Source organism: Megalopta genalis, chromosome 6, assembly GCF_051020955.1.
Source record: "Megalopta genalis isolate 19385.01 chromosome 6, iyMegGena1_principal, whole genome shotgun sequence".
In the NCBI taxonomy this organism is placed as follows: domain Eukaryota; kingdom Metazoa; phylum Arthropoda; class Insecta; order Hymenoptera; family Halictidae; genus Megalopta; species Megalopta genalis.
In genome coordinates, this window is record NC_135018.1 from 14,765,471 (window position 1) to 14,791,315 (window position 25,845).

Here is a 25,845-nt window from a genome sequence, read left to right on the forward strand (position 1 = left end):
CTAAAGAAACCGAATCGCCCTGAATCCAGCGAAAGGTGGTCCCACCGTCGCGGCAGGAAATGGGAACCGGCGCGTGGGAGGAGGAGTGGAGGATCATCGTCCCGGTCGAGTAGGAGGAAATCCATCCGTAGTCGAGTCGTTCAGCCCGCCCACCCCCGTGTCGTCCTCTCGGTCTCGCTGGCAGCTTCCCCCTTTGGTCGTCGATCGGCTGAATGGTTCGCGTGGAAGCGGTAACGCTCTTAGAAAAGGGAGCGTTCGTCCGCGGGGAGCCCGCTGTCAGAGGAGGAAGCGAGAGCGCCGGGGCCGAGTGACAGAGGAAGCGAGAGGCCGCCGTTGATAGAGGGAGGAAGAGAGCGAGGCATTCCGTTCGCAGGGGCCACGGCCGTGGGCATGGTGGGCCACGGGCCATAGGGGCAGCCCCGACCGAAGGTTCAGCACGCGACAACACGCTACCGTCACCTTCTCCCCTCTCTATAAGCTCTCCATCTGCCTCGGTTCTGGCTGGAAGCGGGCCGGTTCTCTTTCGCTCGCACCTCCACCCATACGTAGGCGTTTCTGCACGAACAGGCACACCACGACCGAAGCGTGGATCGCTCGTGGCACCGGGAACGGGGGGGCCAAATCGAAAGCAAAGCCCGTAACCCCCGTTCGCGGGCCGAGCCCACTTCAGACACGTCGTGTCCTCCGCATGGTCCACATCATTTCGTCCTGGTCATCGTCTCTCCTCTCATCTTTTTCTCATCGCAGCTACCCTGCGCCGCGCCGCCCTCCTCCTCTTCGAGCCCTTCGGCGGCATCCTTCTCCTCCCTTCTCTTCGGGTTCCTCGTCGAGCCCTCCCCCTCTCACTGCCACGTCCCCACGAAGCGGAGAGCTACACCGAGAGGTATCGCGCGGCGTCGGCCTCTGTTCCACCAGTCTCGCTTCTTTCCTACGCTTCGCCTCGCTCTTCCTCGCTCTTCCTCGCTCTTCCTCCCTCCTAGCCGCCGTCCTTCTCGCCGTCATTCTCGTCGTCCTTCTCGCCGCACGGTCGCTAGCCAACCGCAGTCGTCCAGCGCGTTCGCCCTCGTCGCGCGGACCTGCCACTCCGACGGCTACCAGGAGTAGCTGCACGCGCGCACGAGGTGCCTAGGGCCTGGAGGAGGTCCGAGAAGACACGCCGAGCGAGACCGGTACCACTGGAGCTCCGGCAACCGGCGCGCCTTCAAGTCGAGCCGATCGGTCCAGGGACCACAGCGACACGATATATATATATCGATCCACCGATCTCGATCGACCACCGGACACTCCGCGGCTCGCAATCGATCCCACGATAACCGAGGACCCCGAGTGTCACGCGACCACCTCGAGCACATCCTCCGAGGAGGCCCGGTTCGTGAGAGTGTTCCAACCGCAGTTCTCCCGGTTCCTCGAATGACAGAACTTTACTCGCTGGCACGGGGAGGAGCGTTTGTGAATCGTAGACTCTATGAACGAAGTGTCGGACAGCGGATAGAGGGTAGACGTATTCGAGGTCACAGTGCCGGGAACGATGAGCAGGAAGGAAGCGACCTGATGCTAACTAGGGGAACCGCCTCGAAGATGACATTTGCCGCGCGCGTCCCACGAGCCGGAATCGCGTTGATCGCGTGTCATTAGGGGAACAATTGAACAGCGGAGTTTTCGACAGTGAGCTCTCGAACACGCCACCACGGAGAGAAACGTTCCCGCGACGTAGGTGTATCATTACAGAGTCGGGTTTCTCCTGACACCCGCGCGGAAGACACGTATCCATCTTGTTCGCCGTGAAAGCGGAATCGCTTCCTGTGACCCGCGCCGAATCCGTGGTTCAAGTGCCGAGAATGAACGTGTCCACGGTCTGAGAACTATGATCCGTTGAATGGAAGATTGAACGCGGAGGCGTGACTGTCCGCTGACGAAGAGAATCGGCTTTTTCGAGGGAGGAGGGAAGGCGATTCGAGGGCCCTTCCGGATGCGCTTGGGACGTTGAAGAATCGTCTTCGGCCGCAAGAAACGTCAACAGGTACGTGGATTTCGTTTTGGTTATTAATTATGTCCTGCGATGGCAAATTGAATTTCCGAGGCTTCGCGGGAACCGACGATTCTTGCAAGTGTCGCTGCGACGCGATTCCTTTCGTTTTTTCTTATTGTTTTTTTTTTGTTGCAACAGAACTTTGTGTCTATAGCTTGACTCTTCTGTTTTTTTGTTGGTTCGTGCTGTTTGATCTTTGAATGGAGCAGCTGTGCGAAGAAAAATGTAAGGTGTCGCGTTCTCTGTACGAGAAACAATTTGCTCTCGTATAAATAAAGATTTTACGCGACATTGTCTCTTAATCGAAGCCACTGAACGTTCGTTCGAAAAGTCTCGGTGTAATTCTTAATTACAAAACAATTGTCTCAATCAAATTTCAATGTATGGCCGCTTCAACACATTTCAACTGAATGCGTGATAGTAAAAAGAAAGTATAGTTCTATTAATGTATCGTGGAATAGAATAGTTATAATTATCGGTACTCCTGGTCTCATTAAAAATGACAAACTGACTAACTATCCAACGATAAAAATGATACATATTTTGTCTCGATAATTACACAATTCACGATGTTTAAAACCATTGCCTTTTATCGTCTGTTTTTCAAACATGATTTCGATGGTCACTTTTACTTTCCACAGTACTCACAATGAAACAGCTGTCAATTCGAATTGATCGCTAGATATTGACTAAATCCTGTCGTGTTCTTTGCGTTTCCTTTGACCTAATCGCAGTTTTTGTAATAATTATATTAATTGCGATGGTGTCCGTTCGCAGTCGAAGCTTGTTCAATAATATTCCATTCTATATGACCTTTTTCATGTATCTGCAATTAAGCCTAATCATTCGTACAACATCGCATACCTGCAATTGTCACAAACTTTTAGCGATCGATTAAATAAAAACGAATTTACTCGTACACAGACTATTTTAAGTAATATTGCAATTTTTACTGATACCTCAAAGTTGCCATTCGAATTAAAAGGAATTATCCTTCAAAGATAAATCCAATTAGCCGACAATACTCTAATTTAGACTAACGCCAAAACTAATCTACCGTGCATTACACCAGAAGAAAATTCTTACAGCATCGTTAACGATAAAACAAAACATTTTCCCACTCCAACGACCTCAAAAACAAGTATCTTATTTCATCGGATAAAAATTAAACAATTACATAGCATCAATTATTTCTACAAGATCCCCACATTTTTTGCAATTAGCGAGAAAACTAATTTTCAATTCGAACCACCTAATTCCGTCGCCCACACACGAGTAACGCCTCGGGCAAAGTGTTAATTGGCAATGGACGTTAGCTTTGCCTATAGAAAAGAAATGTTTACGGTGTTAACAGCGGTGTTAAGCGACCGCGAGTAATAAATTAGATGTAATCTAGACGTTGGTTCAAATTCGGCTCACCGGGAGCGGAAGCACGCGCGAGCGAAGAGCTCTCGCATACCAAGAAGAAAGGCGTCGAGCAAAGCCCAGAAGGGTGAATGGGTTAATCGCGAAGTAACCGTACCGTCCAATCAAAAACGCCTCTCGAAAGTGTCCGGTACCCCCGAGTCCGCCCCCTTACGGTCCCCGATGACCGGCTGGCATCATCGCGGGCGTCGTGCGCGTGTCGATGACATAACACGAAAATCAGTTGGCGCTAATTACGCGATAACGATCCACCGTTAGGGGTCTCGGATGGGAGAGGTTCTCGCCGGTCGCCACGATGAAAGAAGGAAGGAAGAATGCGGGCATGAACGATCGAACTGCCCGTGACTGCGTCCAAAGAAGGCAGCCGCGGATATACGGATCTGCACACACCTACGTACGTGTACGTACGTGTGGAACCGACCGGTCGTACGTGTGTGCGTGTACGTTTGTGTATGTATATGTGTGTGTACGCTTTATTCGGTTTGGATATACGCGATAAATATTAAAGTTCCTTATAAAACACAAAGTTCTGCCGCTCTCCCGAGCAGGCGCGGCATACCGGGGGCCTCTGACACGCCATTGCTTCATTTAAAATGCAAATTCGCCCGTGTGGCGTGAACCACGGCGGCCCGAATTATTCTAATTACCCCCCACCAGTCCCCCTCCCCGTTCCCCAAGCCCCTCGGCCCGCTCGAACGCCCTTTTTGCTCGCTGCTTCGCCGCTTTGCTGTCGAAAGCTTACCCCGGCCGGCGACGTCGATGTCGATTCTCCGTGGAGAAAAGTCGTGATTCCGGTAAATCCTTCGCGTCCCCGGGTTGAACTTTCCAGTAACCTTGAGCACGACCGACGGAAAATGGATTTCCCTCGGTTCCTGGTCAACGGAGCCCGCGAGACCATGCCTGCGAATGTTAAACAGCTCACCGGTGACGCTCGCCCGTGGCTACTAATTATTTTTGTCTTTCGCGTGTTACGAATTCCATGCCCCGCTGCAGACTCGGGTGTAGGTGTAGAATGTGGCTGTACAGCTTTGCATTTAGAGCGCTGATTATGCGACAATATTTAGAAGCTGCTAGATGAAAAACAGTCGATTAGAATTGCGGTGCCGGTTACTGTGCAGTGACCGATCGCTGTGCCTCGAATAAGACGTGTTCAATATTTTATTCTTCTGTTTTGTTTCAGTTTTGAACAACAACCGTACTGTGTTGCCGATCGAACGGCCGGTTCGACAATTCTTATTCTACAATCGTTGAAATTATAAGACATCGTCCACCGGTCCGAACATGTATGAATATAAAAATTTGGAAATGTCTAAGTAAATTCAATACTGTAATTTACGAGGCAACGCGACCGGTACGGTTAGTGTTAATCAAAGAATTGAACAGGTCTTATTCGGTGAACATAAAGTTAATACCAATCTGCGGGTCGCAGCATCGATCTTTATTTATACGCCTTGCGAGAGAAAATCGGTGAAGTTTGAAATCGTCGATATTTTAAAAAGATATTTAATATTTTCAAAGCTAACGATAAGATTTCGATAACAAGGTTATAGCGAGGATGCTTAGGATTTCGAAGAAATTTCTTTTAAATGTATAACCAAATTTATAAAAGTAAATTTTTCGAAATTTCCCGATGATAACGTGTTAATTATGTTCGAAAACGAACCAAACGCACAGCAATTTCGGTTAACCAACGATAACCGGTTTCGCTGTTTTCACGAACTCCTATTTTTATCTTATTGGAATGAGATAAATGAAAGAAGAAAGATAAATGAGATAATGAAATAGAAAGAATATTACTTCGCTGTTGTCCCTTGCAATCTATTAAAATAACTATTTAGAAATCAGAGATTGACAATTGAGTGGGTTGGAATAGGTGTAAGTCACATTTTCCTCACTGTGAAGACCGATGAATATCATTGTTTGCCAGCATGTGCATTGTTTACAGGCGATATTTATCGTTAGGATAATTTAGAGCGAAGTTAATTCATAGTAACTTTACAATTTATCTCGCTCGTTTTCTTTAAGATTTTGCCGTGTATAGATTACAATTCAAGATACAAGTTAGAATTTTCCGAAAATGAGACTTATGCCACTCTGATTCTATCCCGTTCAATTAATAGTTCTCTTAATAAATTGACGAAGAACTTGTTTCAGGCTTCCAACGGTCCTGAGCAGAGTTTCTGGTTCTTAGCGAAGAGTGCGAATAGCAAATTTTTATGGTCGAAGTTCGGAGAACCGAAAGTGGAGTAACGGTTGCATAAAATTTCAATTAACTCCGTGATTTGTAAGTTGTGTTGAACATTCACGGTGTAGATTGAGTCACGCGCGGTCATTTTTAAAGGCTCGTAGAAAAGACGCAGATGTCTCTTTAAATCGGCTGAATGGTAATTTGAACGAACACGAGCTTAGACGAAGATGTTAGCGATCGTTGTCCAAGAATTAGTTGATTCGCCGTGTGATCAAGATCCTTTCGTTCGTGTTAGAGGTGTTCGAGAGCCGATGGTATTTAAACGCTCAAACGGCCGGAGAATGTAGGATAAATCGAACAGGATTATGTTACTCAACAAATCCCTTCCAGGGATTCTTTTTTGCTTTTCGTTTAGCAGAGAAATAATAATTAAGCGACACCGTTCGTTCGTTCCCGGATCCGTTGAGAACAGCTTTACATTTTCTCACGTGTATCACGTTCCAGAAAATGAATTCTCCTAATTATTTTGCATCGAGGCGATCTTTCTGCAGATCCGTGCGAATTAATTTCAGAGTTACGCTTTTATTGAATCAGATATTATGCATGCACGATACAAGGGGCTGGATAACCATCGATAGCTTGCTTACGTATGCCCGTTTCTATAATCCCAAAATTATTAAGGTCGAGAATTACCATCATTTCGTAATCTACAGATTTATTAGCGTTCATGGTCTTGTACATTTTTTACTCCGATATCTAGATTCATTTTTAAAGGGAGCTTATACTAATTATCAGTGACTAACGTCGGACTGTGTGTAGATGAGCATGATACGGTATGTGCAATTAATATTACGATTGATAAAACTGTGGTAAAAGAGTGCTTATGACAATCTGGTGAATGAATAACGTGGTTTCTGAAAAAAAAAATTCGGTTTTGAGAGATCTGTAATCTGTGCAGGAAACATCATAATTCTAATGATACTTTTTTGAATTAATATTTCTGTAATATAAAAATGAACGAATCCGCTGTAATAAAATAAAATCGTAATTTCTCCCATAAAATGCAAAATGAAAATTGTCTGTATCTGTTACACGCAACAGGAGTCTCTTTGCAATTTCCCCCCGCAAAGTCCCTTTGCATCATTCTTTAATCACTTGAATACAACGAAAATAATATACTGACGTTATTCCATTCTTTTAAACGTTCTACTGTTCTTAATTACAGCTACACATTTTCCCCATAAATACATAAAATCCGTGGTTTTACACGAACGTCTCTACTTCACCTTGTATCTTCTATTTTCCCAAAATAATTTACTTCAGTCTTTGTTTATTTATTCGTTGAATTTGCACGGGAAACTATCCATTAGTTAAATAAAATCAAAGAACGCAGAGTTTTCGAATGGACTGGTACAGGGTTAAATAAAAAAATAAAATATAAGTTATGCGCAATTCTCGAGGTTGCTTGCAAGAAACATGGGACATTTCTGCCAAATAAGACTACCGTTCAAAATCAAAGCCGATCCGTCCGGCGACCGGCTGAATCGCTTATCCGGTGAAATTTCTTGGGAGATAAAGTGACCAAAACGGGCGGGAAACAGCGTCGAGAAAGTCGAGGAGCAGAAACGAGAGGTAGCCGGAGTAGCTGGCGGCCAGTGTGTACGCAGAAACGTGTTAAAGTGTGCTAGAAACGAGCATAGATTATCGTGGGTAACGTGTTCACGATCCGAGCGAGATGTCGTGTGCATGTACGCCTAATATATTCAGATTTTTATGGCTGGTGGCATATCGGAGATACGGCGGTCCACCCCCTGTCCCCCCCTGCTGCGGCCCTCCCGAACCACCTCGCTGCCCCGCGCGTTCCCCCCCTGTGTCGGGGCAAGCCTTCTCCACGTACCACTTAAAGCGCGGGGTAACCTAATGAATAAACAAAAACTAGATTTCGCTTAGGGCTTACACGTAAAAGCGTGACCTTACCGGCGATTTGCCGCCGCGGTTCTCAAATCGAGCCTTCCCTTTCACGTACGCGAAAAACGAGACCCGGCGGATCGCGGACCCGGCGAATTAACCCTAAACGTGCGCCAGCTCGCCGAGTTTGCTCGCGAGCACGACGACTATCTGCGATTCGATCGCGACGAAAACGCGAACGGTTTTACCACATGGCTGAGTCCACGCGCGACCTTTTCCGCGAACACTTTTCTTCGCCTCGGCCTTTTTTTCCTTTTTCTATCGGCAATCGTGGATCGGTCGTTCCCTTCGGAAATGCCAACCTACTTTCACGAGGAGCCTCCGACGCTTCGCGGCTATTTCGTTAGGGATTCCACAAGGGTCGGGAATGATATCGTGTCCTCTTGTCTCGAGAAACCAAGACAATATCGTGTCGTCTCGAGAAACAAAGACAATATCGCGACAACGAATTCGAAGTGTTTTTAATGACGAGACTCGGAGGGTACGTATAAGGGTCGCAGAAATATAAACGACACAAGATAGCGGATCCACTACACATAGGGTAGTGGAGCCGATTACTGTGCCGTGACCAATTGTTGTGCTTTTGCTTCGCCTTCCGGCACAATTGACTTTATACTTATGGAACGTGGCCTATTACATTTTTATATTCTTTTAGTTTGTTCATTTCTGAATGAAAATACGTCTTTTTCGATAAATATAAGGTTGATCATGCCCGAAAACGAAGCGAAGGCACATGATTATCTTTAAATTTATGGGATAAGACGTATTAAATTGTTTTGTTGCGGGATAAACAAGATAAAGGAATCAAAAAATTTTTTTAATATGTCTTATTCAATTGTGAATTATCTCCCCGAAAACATAATTGCACAGCAATTTGTCAGCTCTCCGCTATCCTACTCGATACCCTGAAGAATCTTGTTCTTGTTTTCTCTAGAATTTTCAATGTCATGAAAATACTGTTGTATAATATGCTGTACTTATCTTGATGGATTAAAATAATTTGAATTTTTTAGAAATTATTATTTACTTTAAAAGTATAGTTTTATCTCGTAAAATAAAACTAATGAAGAATGCGTGTTGGAAGTTCTCGAATTGTCATTTGTCTCATAGCTAACTCTGACTACTTGATTCCACTCTTAATTCCAATCACATCAATCGACATTCTGTCGCGTGGACTAGACATTTTCAGAAATATTTTTTCTACAAAATATTGTAGAAAACTATTAGTTGCATACAGAAATGTTTGGTCTAATCGTTTGCGCTTTGTTTTATTTTAAAACGTTCTAAAATGTCGATGAACGTATTGAACTGATCGTTTGAAAAGTGTAAATCGAAAAAAGAAGTTGAAGCGAGATCGATATTATCGAAAAATCCGAGAAAATCGCGAGACGAGATCAATATATAATTTTTACAAAAATTAAACAACAGCAAGTCGATGTCTTTTTTTCCAAAAACAAGACAATATTTCAGCCAATGTAACCGCAGCTGCTACTTCGTGAAATTCCGAGGGTGAATTCTCTGGCAAATTATGTTTCTGCGGAGACCGTTTCAGAGAGTTGAGAAAGTTGTCTCCGCGATGATAAAGTTGTGCATGTCTATCCGTTTGCCATCTGAGTAATTCCAAAGTGATTTGGTATTTGCATTTTTCAAGGTTCATTTTATCGCCGGAGTTTAGCATCGTATTTTATTGTTCCGTCGCCCCCTTTGCAACCGCAGGACTTCTTTATTGCGATTTTACAGTTCTTTCAGCTCACTCTAGTTACCTGCCTACGATCTTCTCGCTTTGCACGGGGGAAAAAAATTAGCTTGTACAGTCAGAACGATTGATAACTATGAAACAGAAGCGTTATTTTTTATTCCGACAGTGTAGTCTGAGAACGATTTTAATCATCGATTCCGGTGGAAAAATAAAAGTACAACACATTTGAAAACGTTTTTATTTTAAATCTGACCGAATAATATTTTCCAATCCTCCGATGAACGGTAAATTTAAAGAACGTGTTCAGAAGAAATGTGTAAATAAATTCCGAATTGAAAATTCCTACGACAAATTCGAGAACATTTCGCTTCGCTTGATTTAAAATCGTTGCTATCGTTTCTAATAATTTCCAATTCTTGGACATTTTAATGAATGCGTTTTCCGCCTTTCTTAACGCAATGCCAAGGAACTAGGAGATTTAATGGGCTGACTGTAATCAAATCCACGCGTGTACTTTGTTCATTCTGATATCATTACTAAAAACGTGTAGGGTAGTTGAATCTTTAAGTTTACGATTGGCCAGACGATGTAGATTTATTTTATCCCGTAGAAGTCGTCGATGCCCGAGCTCGATGATCATCGTTGCAGTTGGATAGCGTCCTATGCAGGCGTTGATGTCTCTTGAACTGCTCGCCGCTGCCGAGTTTTTTCAACCTTATAATTGCCGCCTGCGTCTCGATCTCACATAAAAATGTATTTACGATTCATCATGCAGGCATTACGCGTACCTTCTACAATTTAACGAAGGTGTGAAGAGAAAAAACAAGATTCTATGCTCGGACACGAACCGTGGGGGCTTTTTCTATGTCTCCCCTTGGGAACTGCTCACCTAACCTGAATTATACGGTGCGAGTAATTGAGGGCCGGTAACCTTAGAAAACTCAATGAAAGGAACAAAATTTTACAAAACCGCGATACTACTTTTGAATATACGGAACTATCGATAAAAAATATGATCGCATCGTTACAAGCTTGAAAACAAATTTTGTGTGTATATATATATATATATATATTCTTCAAAATTTTTAAGGCAGTATATGCCTGAGTAAAGATATATACATATATTATGGCATATACTGCCATAAAAATTTTGAAGAATTTATATAGCATGAATCTCGAAATGTTTACGAAGCAACTCGTATTAGTCACCTTTAGTCTTCGGTACATTTAGTGTTAAGATATAAATAGTCAATAAGAACATTTATTTTAATATAATATAATATTTATTTTAGCATAATATAAGAACATTTATTTTAATATTGATCTTGCTTCAAAGGTTTGCTATTTTTTCTTTCGATCCGACGACGGCACGATATATAAAAATAGATAACATAAATAAATATGTTGAATAAAATGAAAAATATATAAGAGGCATAATTTAATGAAACTTGGTTTTCAAATTCGAAGACGTACTTTTTGACAAAACTTTTCGGCTAGTCCTGTAAGGCCGCCACTGTGGCTAAACTAAAAAAAAAAAAAACTGTAAGCCTCCTCGATCAACTCGATAATACGCGACCCATTTGGAAATTCCGTTTAATTTCTGTGCACTGCTATAACAATTTCGAAGGACTTCCAGCGACAGTTCTTGCGTTAAATTGTAGACCATATCGGACCCAAAGTGCACCGTTTCGACGGGTCCGTCCGTCTTCGTGAAAGCATTCGGCGTTAAGCAGGACTTTCACTGGGCCAATGTAATTGAAACATCGGGATCATAGCGTGCCCAAAAGAAGTTAGTCGCGGCCCCCGGTACAAAAGAAGAAAAATTCAACGTGTCGGAGGATCGTTCGGTGCGTACGTCACTTTTGCACGTACCGCAGGACAGAGGGGGAGGGGGGAGGGAGGACAGAGAGCAGGATGAAGGATGAAGGGTGAAGGATGAAGAAAGAAGTGAAGCCAGAGAGGCAGGACACGTGTTCACGAGAGAGTAACACCGGCAAAACACGTGGCGCGCGAGAAATGCGGCGAACGATCCGCGCACCCGAGCCCCCTGTTTGATTTATAATAATTGTCCGATCCTTATTACGGAGATATTTTATTGTGCAGCCAATGGCCTGGATCGCCGATCGACTCGAGCCTAATTCGTTCAAATGCTCACTCGGTTGTCCACTCGAACGGCTCATCGAGTTTCCTTATTTCTAAAACCAACGGTACCTGCTCGAACGATTTTGTGACGCGACGGCACGTCGACGAATTCTAAAGTAGCTAACAATATACTCCAATTTTTAACTAATATTTTATCCGTAGAATTCGAAACTGAATTTAACATTGTCATCGTGTCGAACTGTTGCCCAAGAATGTCTCACAAAATCAAAACGATGCCGCTGATACGTTTTCAGTGCCTTGTCAGTTTTCTTGTCGGGTAACGCAATTCTTCGACAACCTTTGAAAATAAATAGTTACTTAATTAACGCCTTGACTGAACTATTTGGACTTGGAAATGGATTTCTGCGCCGATCTCTATTATATCTTCTTAATTTTATTATGATTCGCAAAACATAATAACGTCGAGAAAGTAATCCATGCCATACAATCTTTAACTTTTCAATTTTACCATCATTAAGAAAAATTTGTCCGGTTTAAGAAAAATATTTCATACCAGCAAGTTAGGCTACTCTCCGATTTTGCAGAATTTGTTGGCAATCATTTTCTAGCATTCAAAGTGTTAATGAAACTGCAACTAGAGAAACCAGAATTCGTTTTATGTATCGTGTCTTGAATTCTTCAACGGCTAATAAGTAGGCTGCGGATTTTTATGCGAAATAAAAATGTTCCGCAATTGTTGCAAGCACCAAGAGTCGCTTAGGAACTTCTTCCTTTCTTGAATAATTATGCAACGCATCGATACTCTTTAATCCTTTTGCTCTTTCTTCTCGTTCGAATTTCCGATACCCATTTTTCTGACAAATTCCATAAAATCCGCACAGTCTACTGATATGACTTGGCAAAAATCGTTTCGAAACATTTGTTTAAAACATTCGTTTCTTGCGGCAGAATTTCATGGGAGATTGCCTTAATTAAAGTAAAACCTACACGTGATCGTACGGGATCGGGTGCTCTTCTTTGGTGAACGAAAAAAGGGGGACCGCGTTTCATGCGGCCGCAGCTTTAACGAGTATCGCTTGACACCTTGAAATCGCTTCGTGATGGAATTTTAGTATCCGCGAACTTTACAAACGCCATATACGTAGGGTCGAGTTTTTCGTGAGGCACGACGCCATAATAACTTTGCGCCGTCGATTTTCCCGGTGTTTGCGCGGACGCTGGGCAAAAATACTCCGGTCGTTTTCTTGCGGGATGCGAGCCCGTACGCACAACATTCCCGGCTTCTTCTTCTGGTTTCGAGTTTTCACCGGTTCCATCTGCGATCGACTGAACTTCGTTACTTTCGATTCTCTTCCTCCCAATTCCACGTTCCCCGCGCTACCCGAATGATACGTATTTAGGCTCGCTCCTTCCTCCTTTGGACGGTATAATTAATAGGATTACCGTGGATTATTTTGCACATTAGAAAGCTCGAATACAACGCATTAAATGCAAGACAAAAAAATTTAGCGGTGCCGTTCCATTAGTTTCAGCTGATCGAAAATGCTGAGAATGAAAATGGATTTTTATTTAATTATCCACAGTCCAGTGATTAGCTTAACTTAGAATTTTCTAACCATTTGAACCAGCGTTACATTGAATTTAAAAATGTTTTTGCTTGGTCTCTGCGACGCTGTTTCTAAGAGAGAAGAACGTCACATGTTATTATATATGTTATAGCTTATTAAATAATATATAAAAATAGAAATAATGTACTAAAAGTTTTAAACTCTTTTTCCTTGTATGTATTTGCGACACCGTTTTCTGAGAACGTGTAAGTTAATTTCAACATATTGTCTTTGGAACCAGTGTTACGTTGAATTTTAAAATTCTTATCTTAATATTTAGGACAGTGTTTCTAGAATACAAATGTTTAATTTCAAGCTTGATCTCTTGGAATCGGTATTAAAAATTTTGGTACTTCTTTTCACAAATACAAATTTGTGACACTATTTTCCGAGAATGTCAAAGTTAGTTCTCTAAGCTTATCTCCGTTAATCAGTGCCAAATTTAATTTCCTGAATTATGTACAATGCAACATTTAGAATGCAATTTACTAAAAGAGTGTGAACTTGATGAAGTGACGTGCGATTGTGAACATCGAACAAAGAATTTTGGGAGATAATAATAATTATTATCCGATAAAGCTTTTGGAATAGATACAGAGAAAATATGCACAAGCTTCGCAGAACCATTTCGCGAATTCGATATCGAGAAATAGAAATAATTTTTGCGGTGTTTTAAGAACCTCCGTCATTTACGCGTTTAGCTTCGACGAATAAATAATTGTTTGAATTCAAATGAAAGAATTTAACCCTTTGCACTCGCGTGGTGACTCTGAGGCACCACTAAAATTTGTTACGTCACGTTCTAAGGTAATTTCTGTATTAACAAAGTATAGATTTAAAAAATTGTTGAGAGTGTAACTGTTGTTTAAAAACACAACTTCGTATGCATAAAATACATTTTGCCATATAAAATGAAAATGAAAAATAGCTTCGAGCGCAAAGGGTTAATCCGTTTTTCTCGATGAATAGAAAATTAATTATGCTCGAAAATAAAAACCAGAGGCGTGTACAATTAGCTAGGCCACGGTAACTGGCTCCAATAGCCTACACCAAGTCCGTCGCTCGCTTTCGCGACGAATCAATCAGCCGGGTCGGGCCTTGAGGGCGCCTTAGAAGCAAAGGAAAGAATATTCCGTCGATACGAGGGTCCGTGTACCGCGTAACGTGTAATAGTTACATCAGATTAGGGTAGCCGGTAGCGAGCGTGTAACCAGGCTTAATGCGTGGGTAGGCATCGAGTCGGTCGCGAGGGTGTAGGGGTGGGTCCCGTGCCCATTGCACGTAGCGAACACCTGAAATTGTGGTACGCAGCGACCAACACAGCCACCAACACAGCCTCGTGGCCATTTGCCGGTGGCCGGTGGTCGGTAGAGAGAGAGAAAGAGAGAGCGAGAGAGTGAGAAGAGAGAGAGAGAGAGAGAGGCCTCGACACGAACCCGAGCAAGGGTAACGAGGAGAAGGGGCGGCCGGGGTTAGGGGCGGTTTGGTAATCGCGCATTAATTTGCATCACAAAGTACACGCCACCCGCCACGCTACGCACGCATTCCACGTAGTTTTCCGCTCCCGCTCGATCTCGCCACGGAGTTCTCAAGCCGAAGCCGACACACCCACCCGTTTACTCGTCGCAAGGCCGCAACCTTTTCCGCCGCGGCTCCTTCGGGAGGATAGAATCCGTCATTACGTCGGGCCGCCGTTTGCAATTTCCGAAAATTATTTCTCGCTACAGCCTGCGTTTTTCGCCGATCCCATAGCGAGAGGAAAGCCCACCGATTCTAGGAAAACGGTGCGCCGCAACGAGTTGCTTCGATTCGCGGGGGGGCGATCGCGTTACGTGTTTATCAAGCCTTTGCACCTCGCAGCTGTTTCAACGTTGAATCGAACACATTTGTTCTGACCTACGGTATTTCCATTTCATACGATTTGTTGCGTACCATGCATAGAAAATATTGATTCACGCGATGTCTACGCTTTTAACACTTCCACGACCGCGCTAGAAAGCTCAAAAATTTTCATAAAATTAAAATATTTCATTCGATTAAAGAAAAATTATAAAGCAAACTTATATGTGGCATCGATTACTTCTCTCTCTCTCTCTCTCTCTCTCTCTCTCTCTCTCTCTCTCTCTCTCTCTCTCTCTCTCTTCAGCATTCGTACCTCTTGCAGATCTTAATAAAATTAAGCAATCATTTTCAATTTTTCATTGATCATCCATTCGGTCGTTAATCGACTGAATTTAAAACGGAGAGATCTCCCCGTTCGGTTGGCTAAGTGTTAACAGGAAGTGTAAAAGAATTTGGTAACAACGGAATTATTACTTTAGAACGTGGTGTCGCAGTTTTTAGTGGTGTCTTAGAGTCTATGGTGACTTCGGACCCACAGTATTTCCATTTTACATAATTAATTGCAGCTTGTCAGTGTAAGAGGTATCCGTACACTGAATTTCAAATTCTTGACAAATTTTTGATATTCGAACTCTTTTTTCACGTTCCTTTCAATCTAATTCTTAGAACGTGTAACAAATAAAGGTGAAACGCGATTTCATTTCCGGAAAATCAAAAACTCGCCCGCGATTAGAGGATTAAGCTGCGATCATCTTCGTGCACTTACGGTGTATGTATTCTATGCAGGATGGAAGAAGGACGTGCATATTAATCGAAGATACTGTTATTATTCAGAGAATTCTACGATCTATCGATTAAAATATGTTCGCAGTAATTTCCTTGATTTCGTTTCTTTCGTTATATTTTACAAAATATTTGGAACGCTAATTCCACGGTTGTCCGCTGTTGGACAAAGTCGTCCAATAAACAAGCGCATCCATTTCGCGAACGCCGGTTTCGCGAGGGCTGGAATTAAGCGAAGAAAATGTTACCGATCATGAAAAGCTTGCAATTACTCCGACGTCCACGGATATTTGTTTTCTGCGGTGTCGATTAACATGGAAACAGCCCACGTCGTCCCTATATAGAATGATCCAATAATTATTGTTCGGGAGCACAGCCCGCCGTATCTCATGAATAATTCCCTTCCGATCACGCTAAATGAATTTATCGGCAGGTCTTCGACAACTCGTTTCACTCGGATAATTGCGCGGGAGTTATGCACGCCCCCGTGATTTTCGTTAGACGCCCGTTGATAACTCATTCGACGGGTCCGATGAGAATCGTGGCTGGATGGGACCGATCGCGTGAACAAAACCGGGTGGTATCGATCATGGCGGAGACGCGAGGGTGATTAACAACAACTGGCCGAGCGAGCGAGCGAGCGAGCGAGAAATCGGCCGCGCGTTATTTTTCGCGGAATGAGAGTCACGGTGTTCGGTGCCGGGTAATATTTTGCCCGCGTGGTACGGTTGCATATTTAAGGGTTGCCATGTCAAGCGTCAAGCGCGCCCTTTGAATACATTTAAATTCATTAACAGTAAAGCCTGTGTTCCCGTAAACTGCGGCGCACACATGCGAGGCCGCGTGTACACCGACGAAATATGGGCATCGTTATGCTCTAAACACCGACGGCAGCCGCAAAATAATTGCGTGTGCGGTTTCAGAATCGACCGACGATTTTCGCAATGATCTAGGTTGGTTAATGAGCCGTCCCTTTCTGTTCCAGGTTATCGGGGAAATCCTTGGATCAATATGCCGCATACAGGTGAGTTCGCACGGTTATGGATTAACGAACGCGCCGCGCGCGAACCGTTTCAAACTTCTCCTTAAGTCCTGTCGCTATTCTCACCTCCGCCATTTTCACGTACACGTCCTACGGTGCTGCACGTTACCCTGTCGTCGTCGTTGTCGTCGTCGTCTATTATTTTCAAACGGCTCGACGAAACTTTTACTGCGATATTTGCTACAGTATTATCGTTAAACAAGTAAGCCGATTTTCACGAGTATACTCGTCGCGAAGAAATGCTAATATTTTGTGTTCCGACGAGTATGATTTAATTTATTCATATATATATATATATATATATATATATATATATATATATATATATATATATATATATATACGGGTAAACACCCATTTTTACAATAACATCACTAAGTCATTTTATAAACACTCGTTTTAAATTTTGTAACGTTAGCTGCAAGTACGTTATATCGAAACGATCTCGCCATGCGTGAAAATTTGCTGTTTAAATTACAATTTTAGCTGCAATTAAAATATATTCGTAAATAAGATGATTTGAATGTTTGAATACCAGCACGAAATAAGACGAGCAAACAAAGAAATATAAACAATTCTACTCGTCATCGCTTACATTTTCCGACGAATATCAGGCACACACTTTTCAAAGAGATCGCGACACTCGGAAGATTTATTCTGACGTACATCTACCAGCGAGCTCGAAGCAAATCTTGCAAAAGCTGTGATTTTTCTGTACAAAGGTTGAATCGGAATAGAAATCATTGCGCTGTGAAATTTTACAAGGATTAACGAATAAAAGGTTTTATTTATTTTTTTACATAATTACCTTCAAAAATAAAATCCGGATCGTGTCGGTTGTCGTTAAGCGTGCAAAGTGTGAAATAATTAGCGGCTAGTCGAAATGAATCTCACGCTGGCTTATCTGCGGGCTTGAGGTCGGTCCGGTGTTCGAATGATTTCCCAAAGACGAGCCATTAGAACAGCTCGTCCGTGTAAATAGGATACGACTGGGGCTATAATCGAGCAGAGATATTAGCGGCACTAATACGGCACTGTTCGCCGATAGTTCAACGAGTATCCCGGCTTTTTGATTTACGCAACGGCGCGGCTCGTCGTTATCGTTTCTCGAACGTTTAACACGAGGTCAGCTACCGTCGGCGAGATCAGAAGACGAGTCGTTCCGTGCAATCGACAGTAAAAATTAAAATCACTCCGGTCTCCTTTTTCTCCCTCCTTTCCTCGGCGAGTCTCTCTCCCTCTTTTCCCTTCTATTTCTTTGCCTCTCCTTCCCATCTCTCTCTCTCTCTCTCTCTCTCTCTCTCTCTCTCTCTCTCTCTCTCTCTCTCTCTCTCTCCTGTTCTCCGTCGATCCTTTTCGTTCTATCCGCGCCACGAACTCGTATTTTCCCTCCTTCTTCGTGAGCGTATCCGTTCCCGAGCGATTGGCTCGAGGCATCAGGTAAATTACGATTTGGAAGTCAGTTTGACAGTAATTAACGAAGAATTTTATACGGCGGATCGAGAGCCCAAGATCTATAGACCTGTTATTAAACGACTTTAATTACATCGCACTGTCCTCTTCCCTTTCGCCGCGCCTCGCTCCTATCATGCCCTGCCTCCGTTCTCCGTTTTCCCTCGCCTAATGTCCGCCTGTAGCACAATGTGCCGAACGATGATTGCCGGTCGATGGTCGTTCGACTATACGCTCGGAAATACTTGACCCGTTACGCTCAGAGCTTTGACTCTTAAACGAACAACCGATGATCGCTCTCTTTTTTTTTTTATTAATGCAACCAGGAAGCTTCGTGGAAAACGAATGTTTTCACAATCCTATAATTGCAAGAAACGGAAAATAGACGGACGGACGTGTATTTCTTAATATTCTCGTTCGCATTTCAAATATAATCGCGTACATTACTGTAGTATTTTTCTTCGGCCGTTCTTGCTGTATATCTGAAACCAATAATGGTTCGTTCGTGATGTCGCGCGTTAATGAGATACAACCTTCGACAGATCGTGAACTCGTTCGTGGTGTTACATTCTAAAGAAATACATACCTCAACGAAATCGTACGTTCATTTGTGGTTTGTTACATTTCAAAGAAATACATACGTACACACTCTTCAACAGATTGTAAATTCGTCTCTCCGATGTTACATTTTTCGAAAATACACGCCTCGACAAATCCTGTTTCATTTGTAGCGCGCAGCCTTTTAAAGAAATATATCGTTCAACTCAAACAAGGAGGAATAAAACAGTCATTGTGACTAATAAATCCTTATTCGTAAATTCTTTCAATTTTTCTTGAAATTCTAACCAATTCATTTTTGTTACAAAACACTTATTACAGTTCGGATAAAAATGTCCGGAGAAAATAAAGAAAAATTATTTTCCGATGAACAGTGTGCTTCTACTGATCTATTTCTTAATACCCTGATGTACAAAAACAGTCATATGGCCAACTGCAAAAATTCTATATATATATAGAATTTTTAGCGGCTTGTCCTATATATATATGTTCCTGGAAGAAATTTGTTGAAATTAATGAAATCGTTTTAAAAACTTTGAAATGCATATCTCTATACGAGATATTTTCTAAAGGAAAGTAAACCGAATATAAAAAGACGAGGACAAGCCGCTAATTAAAATCCTGATGAAGCCTAAGAATCGAAAGTGATCCAGCGACAATAGTTCCAGAATTACTGGAGTTCCATTTCTCTTCCATCAACCAATCAGACGCTGAGATGCCGTCTGTTTTTACAGCAGAATCTCTGGATCCGATCGAACAGCGATAAATATTTATCGCGACAGTTGGAAGCCTCCGTCGATCGAGCCTCGCGTCCAACCACCTTGAAATCCATAAAACTCTGAAATAACCAGAAAATTCCATCCATTAACACGGCCAATTGGCTGTGAAACCGAGACACACCTTGGGACACCTGTGCCGAAAGTGTAAATATCGATTTCAGGTTTGAATTGCGCGTACGGGTGCGATTCGTGATCGATTCCGGTTGCATCGCGTGTCCTTTGTGCATCGGCAGGGAGAAAGGACGAGCGGCAGGGTGGGAAACAAAAATCTGTTAGCGTAGACGTGGCCGTGATTACGGGTAGGCAGGTGTATAGTTTGGTTAGGGCCTAAATGGCAAACCTGATAGCGATCACCGTTCGCTCGCATTAGTTCGCTAATTCTAAGCTGACCATTATTATGTGGCCGGAGATACACCCTTGCCGGCCTGCCCTAACCTCTTTCTTTATCTTCGAAATTTGATGGGCCACGTGTCGGTATGCAACGCCAGAACAGACCAGGGTAAAAGTATTTGATAAATTATTCAAAATAATGAATTAATAAATAATATTTCAAGATTTATTCGACGTCACAGTGACAGGCGCATGTATCGAAGATAGTTATTTACGTTGTGGTGAAGGAAATTATTAATCGAAGATCTTCTGGATATAATTATTTAAAGTAGCATTTCATGCGTCCAAATTTCTACAAATTATTTGAAATTCCATTTCTTACACGATTAATACATATTTATGAGAGAAAATGAACCTATATAAAAAAAGTACAAACACGGATTGTTTTGAAAAGTGAACATTTCCTTGATATTTTTCTTAATTAATGCATGTAATTGGAGCATTTAACACCTATTAAATGTTTTTCAGGTTCGTATTATACAAGTATATTTGTAAAATAATCGATAGATTAGTATATCATTCGATACAGAAATAAATGACAGTTTCAAATGTAGCATATGGAGCACAATTGAGAAGAAATATTATTCGCGAATATTTATATTTCTTAGCTGAAATATTTTTACCCAGGCCTGCGCTAGAAACGAACGTTCGCCATTTCTGCTTTGTTTAGCGAATTTACTTTCCCTCTGACCTCTTTGGTGCACGAGAAATTATGTCCTGCGCGCTGATCAACATTAATTGCCAGATACAAGGCACCGAAATGACCCGTCTGAAATTTATTTTACAATTTATGATCCTAGATGTCGTAAGTGAATTTAGCTATTTGCGCTCGCATCTGTAATTAAAGTCGCATCAGATCTCAAGAACTATACCATAATTATATTTGCTGAATGTTAGCGTTGTGTGTCAGGAAATATTAGCACTGGAATTACAGAGTAGTTAAAGTCCATTTCGAACTTTCCGCAATAATTACAAATGCAATTGAATCCGCATTGACCTCTACACTTATTAATCTCTCCGCGTGCAAACAGAAACGTTTTCCAATAGGAAAACTCGTAATATCGGCAAATAATACGAGGAACTTTGTTGATGTTATTTTTCCTCTTTGCTCGATATAGCTCGTTAAAAAGAATCACATTTATAGCTTGTCCGTCGCAAAGAAGAAGAAAAGTTCGAAGGCCAAACCCGTCGAATCCTTCAAAACGATCGCCAATTTTACGAAAATAGGATTTACGAGGCGCCATTCGACAACCTCGGCGATGCGACGCTGCGACACGAAACTCCGGAGAATTACTTGATAAGAATGAACGAAAGCCCAATCAGACGTTAACACGATTACCATAAATTACAATTAAAACGTCGTTAATTTTGTTAAGAACGCATTATAATGAATCCGACGTCGCGGATCCACCAAGTTCCAAGTCGGTAACGGAATAATCAAACTGACCTCGCCACGACCCGTTCGCGACGACTTCAAAATTAATTTTTTTCCATCTATAATTACCGAATATTCGACGTTTCGACGTATTTAATGATCACTTTGCATCGTTTTTGCTGCTGAAAACTATCTTTCCGAGAATTCTGGGTAAGTTCTTACGGTTTCGCCGTTCTACAGCTCTTAGGAGTTCTATAATTACGGAAACACGGATAGTTCTTGAAAGAAAGGACAGTTTCTCAATATTATTTGACAACTCACGAACACACAACAATTTCTATTTTTGCTGCAACGCGTCAACAGCATTTTTGCTTTCCTACCTTTTAAGTCACCTCGCACAGTTTTTTCATTGTGAAAAATTCTCTGTCTATAATAATTTTTAAAAAGTCGTCTGTCATTCGATATGATCCTACTCGAACATATTTCCTATTACCGCAGTGACGACAATAAGAAAATGCGTTTTTGAACTATCTTCGTTTTAAGTCATGAAAACATTTTCATTTGCAGATCGTTAACGTTATAACTATAGGAGAAATAAAAATGATTTCTCCAACTTATATTTGACATCTTTTCAATATACAAAAAACAATTTCTATAATTGCAGCAATATCAGTACCATTTTTTTACCTACATAAATATTATATCATTTTGCATTCTCAGCACTGTTAGAGATCTTTCTACAATTTCTAAAAATCCATCGCTTATTTTGTACAATCCTACGTGAGAATATCTTCTGTTACCGCAGTGGCGATGCTAAAAGAAAACAACAAAAGTATTACATTTTTTAGCTCTGTTCTTTTTTTCCACTTTTTCCACCTGCAATTTCCTGCCGGTTCTGTTAAAATCGAATGCAAACAGCTAATATCATAAAAGATTCTCCAAAAACTACAACAATCTTATCCACGATCCATCAGATTATTTGGATTAATGTAAGAAGTTCTTTCGAAATTATCATTTCAAAGGAAATTATCTCGTTCTTATTTATTAATCACTGGACTGCGGATTTAAAAATGAGTGGATACAATCTAAAACAGTAAAGAGATTGAAAGAAGCTAAGTATGTTGGCGTACTAATTTCAACTTTAATAACGTTATTAAAGGAAGAAAATTATACTTGACTCGTTTGTCTAGCAATTGATGCGGACATTCACTATTTCGCATAAAGATCCGCAGTCTATTGAAAGGCCTATTAACGTGCATCCTATCAAATGAAAAACATCGCGAAAATATTTAATTGCTGAAAGTTTCTTTTCCGCGGCGGTACAGTAAATTCTCCCTAATTTTCCTTCTGCTTGTACACAAAAGTGGACAATTTGGAAAGAGTGGATACGATTATTCGAGCCATGCGCCTCGTTTTTATAATTGTTGGCAATCGGCAGCTATAAAAATGAGCCGCGAATCACGAAATAATCGTATCCCCTTTTCCGAAATTGTCCATTTTCGTTTGCCAGCTGAAGGAAAATCTGGGAGAATTTAACTGCACTTGTATCCGATCGATACGCGATCGATTCCACGAATCCCAACGAAGGTTTCATTTTCAGGGACACCCGTCGAGCATGATATTTTCAATCACCGCAGATGACAATCGAAGCTGAACAAACGGGTTTTCGGGTGTTCCCGACCGACCGCACGAATTGCCCGGTTTTTCCTCGCGAAACCGCCGCGCGCTGTTGTCGAGCGATCTTCACGGTCGATGAATTTGCACGTTCGGTCCGGCGCGGCGCGGCGCGTCGAGGTTCGACCGGGAATCCGACATTTATTCGCGTAATTTCGTGTCTCGCTGGCAGATTTTTATAAAGATAAGGGGACAACTTCCTGCTTCGTTTTTGCCGTAATAATAATTTGGCCGGCGGTCGTGTCGGTCTGTCAGCTTTTCTGGCCGCGTGTAATTTCGGGGCCGATCCTCCTTGCCGCGCCGCGCGAGGAGGCCGAAACAGGAAGCGACACGCTCTCTCTACTCGTTTGGGTCCTCCGTGTAACTCGGTCCCCGAAATTAAAGGGGGGAAACTCTGTGCACACCGAACGGCGCGAGGAGAGACAGGAGGGGGGGGGGCGAGGAAAAAGGGTGGGACCCGCGTGCGAACCGGGACCCGGCCGACGGGATTTTTAAGGAGGCGAAGTAATAATTGCCCGATAAACCCGAATAAATCGTTGCTCGCGCTGTCGGATATCGGCGATGAGTAACGAGGGATCGACACGCGAGAATTTCTCCCCTTTTCGTGTAATTTCTGCGTAATAACGTGCCGAAAAGTTTGTCGCCGCTGTTGCCCGGGACCGCCATTAAATCACTCGCCGACGAGTACCGCGGACGTGTTTCTCTTATTACCACTAATTTCTCGTCCTCGGTTTTCATACCAACCGGCCAGTTTGGCCGAACACTTTGCTCTAAATCCGCTAACGAGCATCCGATCACGGGAATCGAACGGTTCGCGATTAATGCGATCTTCGGATCTCTGCTCGTCTTCGACGATTTTCTTTATATACTCAAATAAAAAAGTTAAGAAAGAAAAACGACAGTTTTTTTGCTTTTCTTTTGTCACTCTTCTAAGCAGTAGCAAAATTTTAAAACGCATGCCAATTATGGTCTAGTAGACTGGTCGCGTTCTATCGTCCAAAAAGTTTTAGTCCAGTTCTCGAAAAAGTTGTTGCGTTTCGAAAAGTGTCCGAACATTAACGCTGGAGTCGCTGTAGGTAAAAGAAAATATTTCATTTATCGAGAAGTTCAGCAGACGTGTGTCACTTTAATTGGCACGATAATTGACACACTTACCCTATTGACACCACAGCGAGGAACAGTTATGCCGCTGCAATGTGTTACTTTTTCAAAGTAACTGTCGATCGATTCACGGGTACGACGTACGATCTCGCTGAACACAGCGCGGTGAACGTTGTACATTACCACAAAACTAAATACTAGAATAAAAGTTCAACAAGATCCGAAGAAACTCTTGTCGCGAGGCAATTGCTCATCGGTCACGTTTAGCGGATTCCGCTTGGAATAAACATCGTATTTCAATTTAACGCGCAACTCACCGCCGATAATCACCGTGTTTCCGAAGGTCCTATCAGCCGTGGCAAACTGAATGCTTCAATTATCGTGATCGCGGCATTCCGCCACGCGCGTCTTAGACGCGACGCGGAGGATTCCGTAAACGGCGGCCATAAAGTCTCTCGGATTCCGTAATAATTATGCCGTTAAGTAATCGTTGGCTACCGAAACGACTCGAGAATTAGGGAGTTCTCGCGGCGGGTAAGCCACCGGCAGGATTTATGGCCGAGTTAGTATCGTCCCCGGTGCCCAGATCGGGGCTCCTTCCCCCACGGAAGCCGACGGCCAGCCTCCTCGGGGCCGGAGTCCCGCCGAATATGGCGTAACTCAAGTTTTATTTCCGTGGTCCTTCGACCGCTCGCGCGATTCTCAACGCGCGGTTGTAAAATCGATGATCGATTGACGTTTTTATTCCGAGCATTATCGATTTTACGATTCCCGTGGCCGCGACACGATCCGCCGGCGCGGTGCGGCGCGGCGCGACGACCGATTCGACGCCGCGCCGGCGAATTTTCAAGAAACTTTGCGTTATTAGGTTTTTATCGCGAGCCGACGCCGACGACGTTTTACGGTACGCTGTATAAAGTTCGATGATCGAAAGTGGCTTGCCAAGACCCGAGATTTATCGACTGGAGAGAGAGAGAGAGTGAGAACTGGAAAAAAGATATCCGCGAATGGCACCACCTTCGGCTGCGGAATCGTTCGCGGAGACGTTTCTCGGAAACTAGAATGCTCTTAATCGGGTCAATCGTTATTTCATCGACTTTCTATTATCTACGAACTCTTTTAACTTATGATTAGACCGCGGATCTTAATAAGAGATCAAAATTGTTCGACAATCTTGTGGGAAATACAGAAAATTCATTCCAATTGTTCCTCAGTTTGTAAGTGGACAATTTGGGAAGAGGGAATACGATTATTCGACCCTCGCCGTCGTACATATCGAATAAAAATAAATGATTTCTCTTAATAATTTTGATAAGTTGAAAACAGCATAACAATATTATTAATAACAATAACAATATTATTAGTGCAATAATATTAATATTAATAACAATATTAATAACAATATTATTAGTAAATAACGCTGCGCACAGTCAAAGTATTTCGAACATACAGTCCTCACGCGACAAGAAGGCACCTTTGTCTTTACATTCCCCCTCTTACTAGCTGCCCCACTGTCGCAGCTTGTAAGAGGGGGAATGTAAACACAATTTGTTTACACTCTTGTCACGCGAGGACTATACATACATTGGTGATACTTGAGTCTGAAGAGGATCCTAGATGAGAAGCTTATTGTAGAAGGAATAAATCGACTAAAGAAAATAGAAAAAAGAAGATAAAGTTAGAAAGCAAAAGAGAATAAAAGGAGAGATTATGATAAAACAGATGTAACTCAGCAAATAGAACCAGTAATAATATGCAACGTAATGTAAGCTATCTACGTTAAGATATACCAGATACACGTGTACAAACCAAAGTCTATTTCAAGAGCAA

At 42.5% G+C, this 25,845-nt stretch overlaps 1 protein-coding gene and 1 long non-coding RNA gene across 4 annotated transcripts in view; one reads left to right on the forward strand and one right to left on the reverse strand.

The window, feature by feature from the left end:
• Positions 1-689: 689 nt before the first annotated feature.
• The window catches only part of Poxn (paired box pox-neuro), a 51,278-nt gene continuing 26,122 nt past the window's right edge, over positions 690-25,845 (forward strand). For all 3 annotated transcript variants that reach the window (XM_076522688.1, XM_076522689.1, XM_076522690.1), the window contains exons 1-2: positions 690-2,020; positions 16,630-16,668. In XM_076522688.1, coding sequence (XP_076378803.1) covers positions 16,656-16,668 — 13 coding nt within the window. In that variant the 5' untranslated portion in view covers positions 690-2,020; positions 16,630-16,655. The remainder of the gene's footprint in view (positions 2,021-16,629; positions 16,669-25,845) is intronic.
• LOC143259637 (uncharacterized) lies at positions 17,454-19,528 on the reverse strand. The gene is made up of 2 exons (XR_013033656.1): positions 18,725-19,528; positions 17,454-18,620 (listed from the first exon to the last, which is right to left on the reverse strand). It is a non-coding gene; the product is annotated as an uncharacterized LOC143259637 (long non-coding RNA).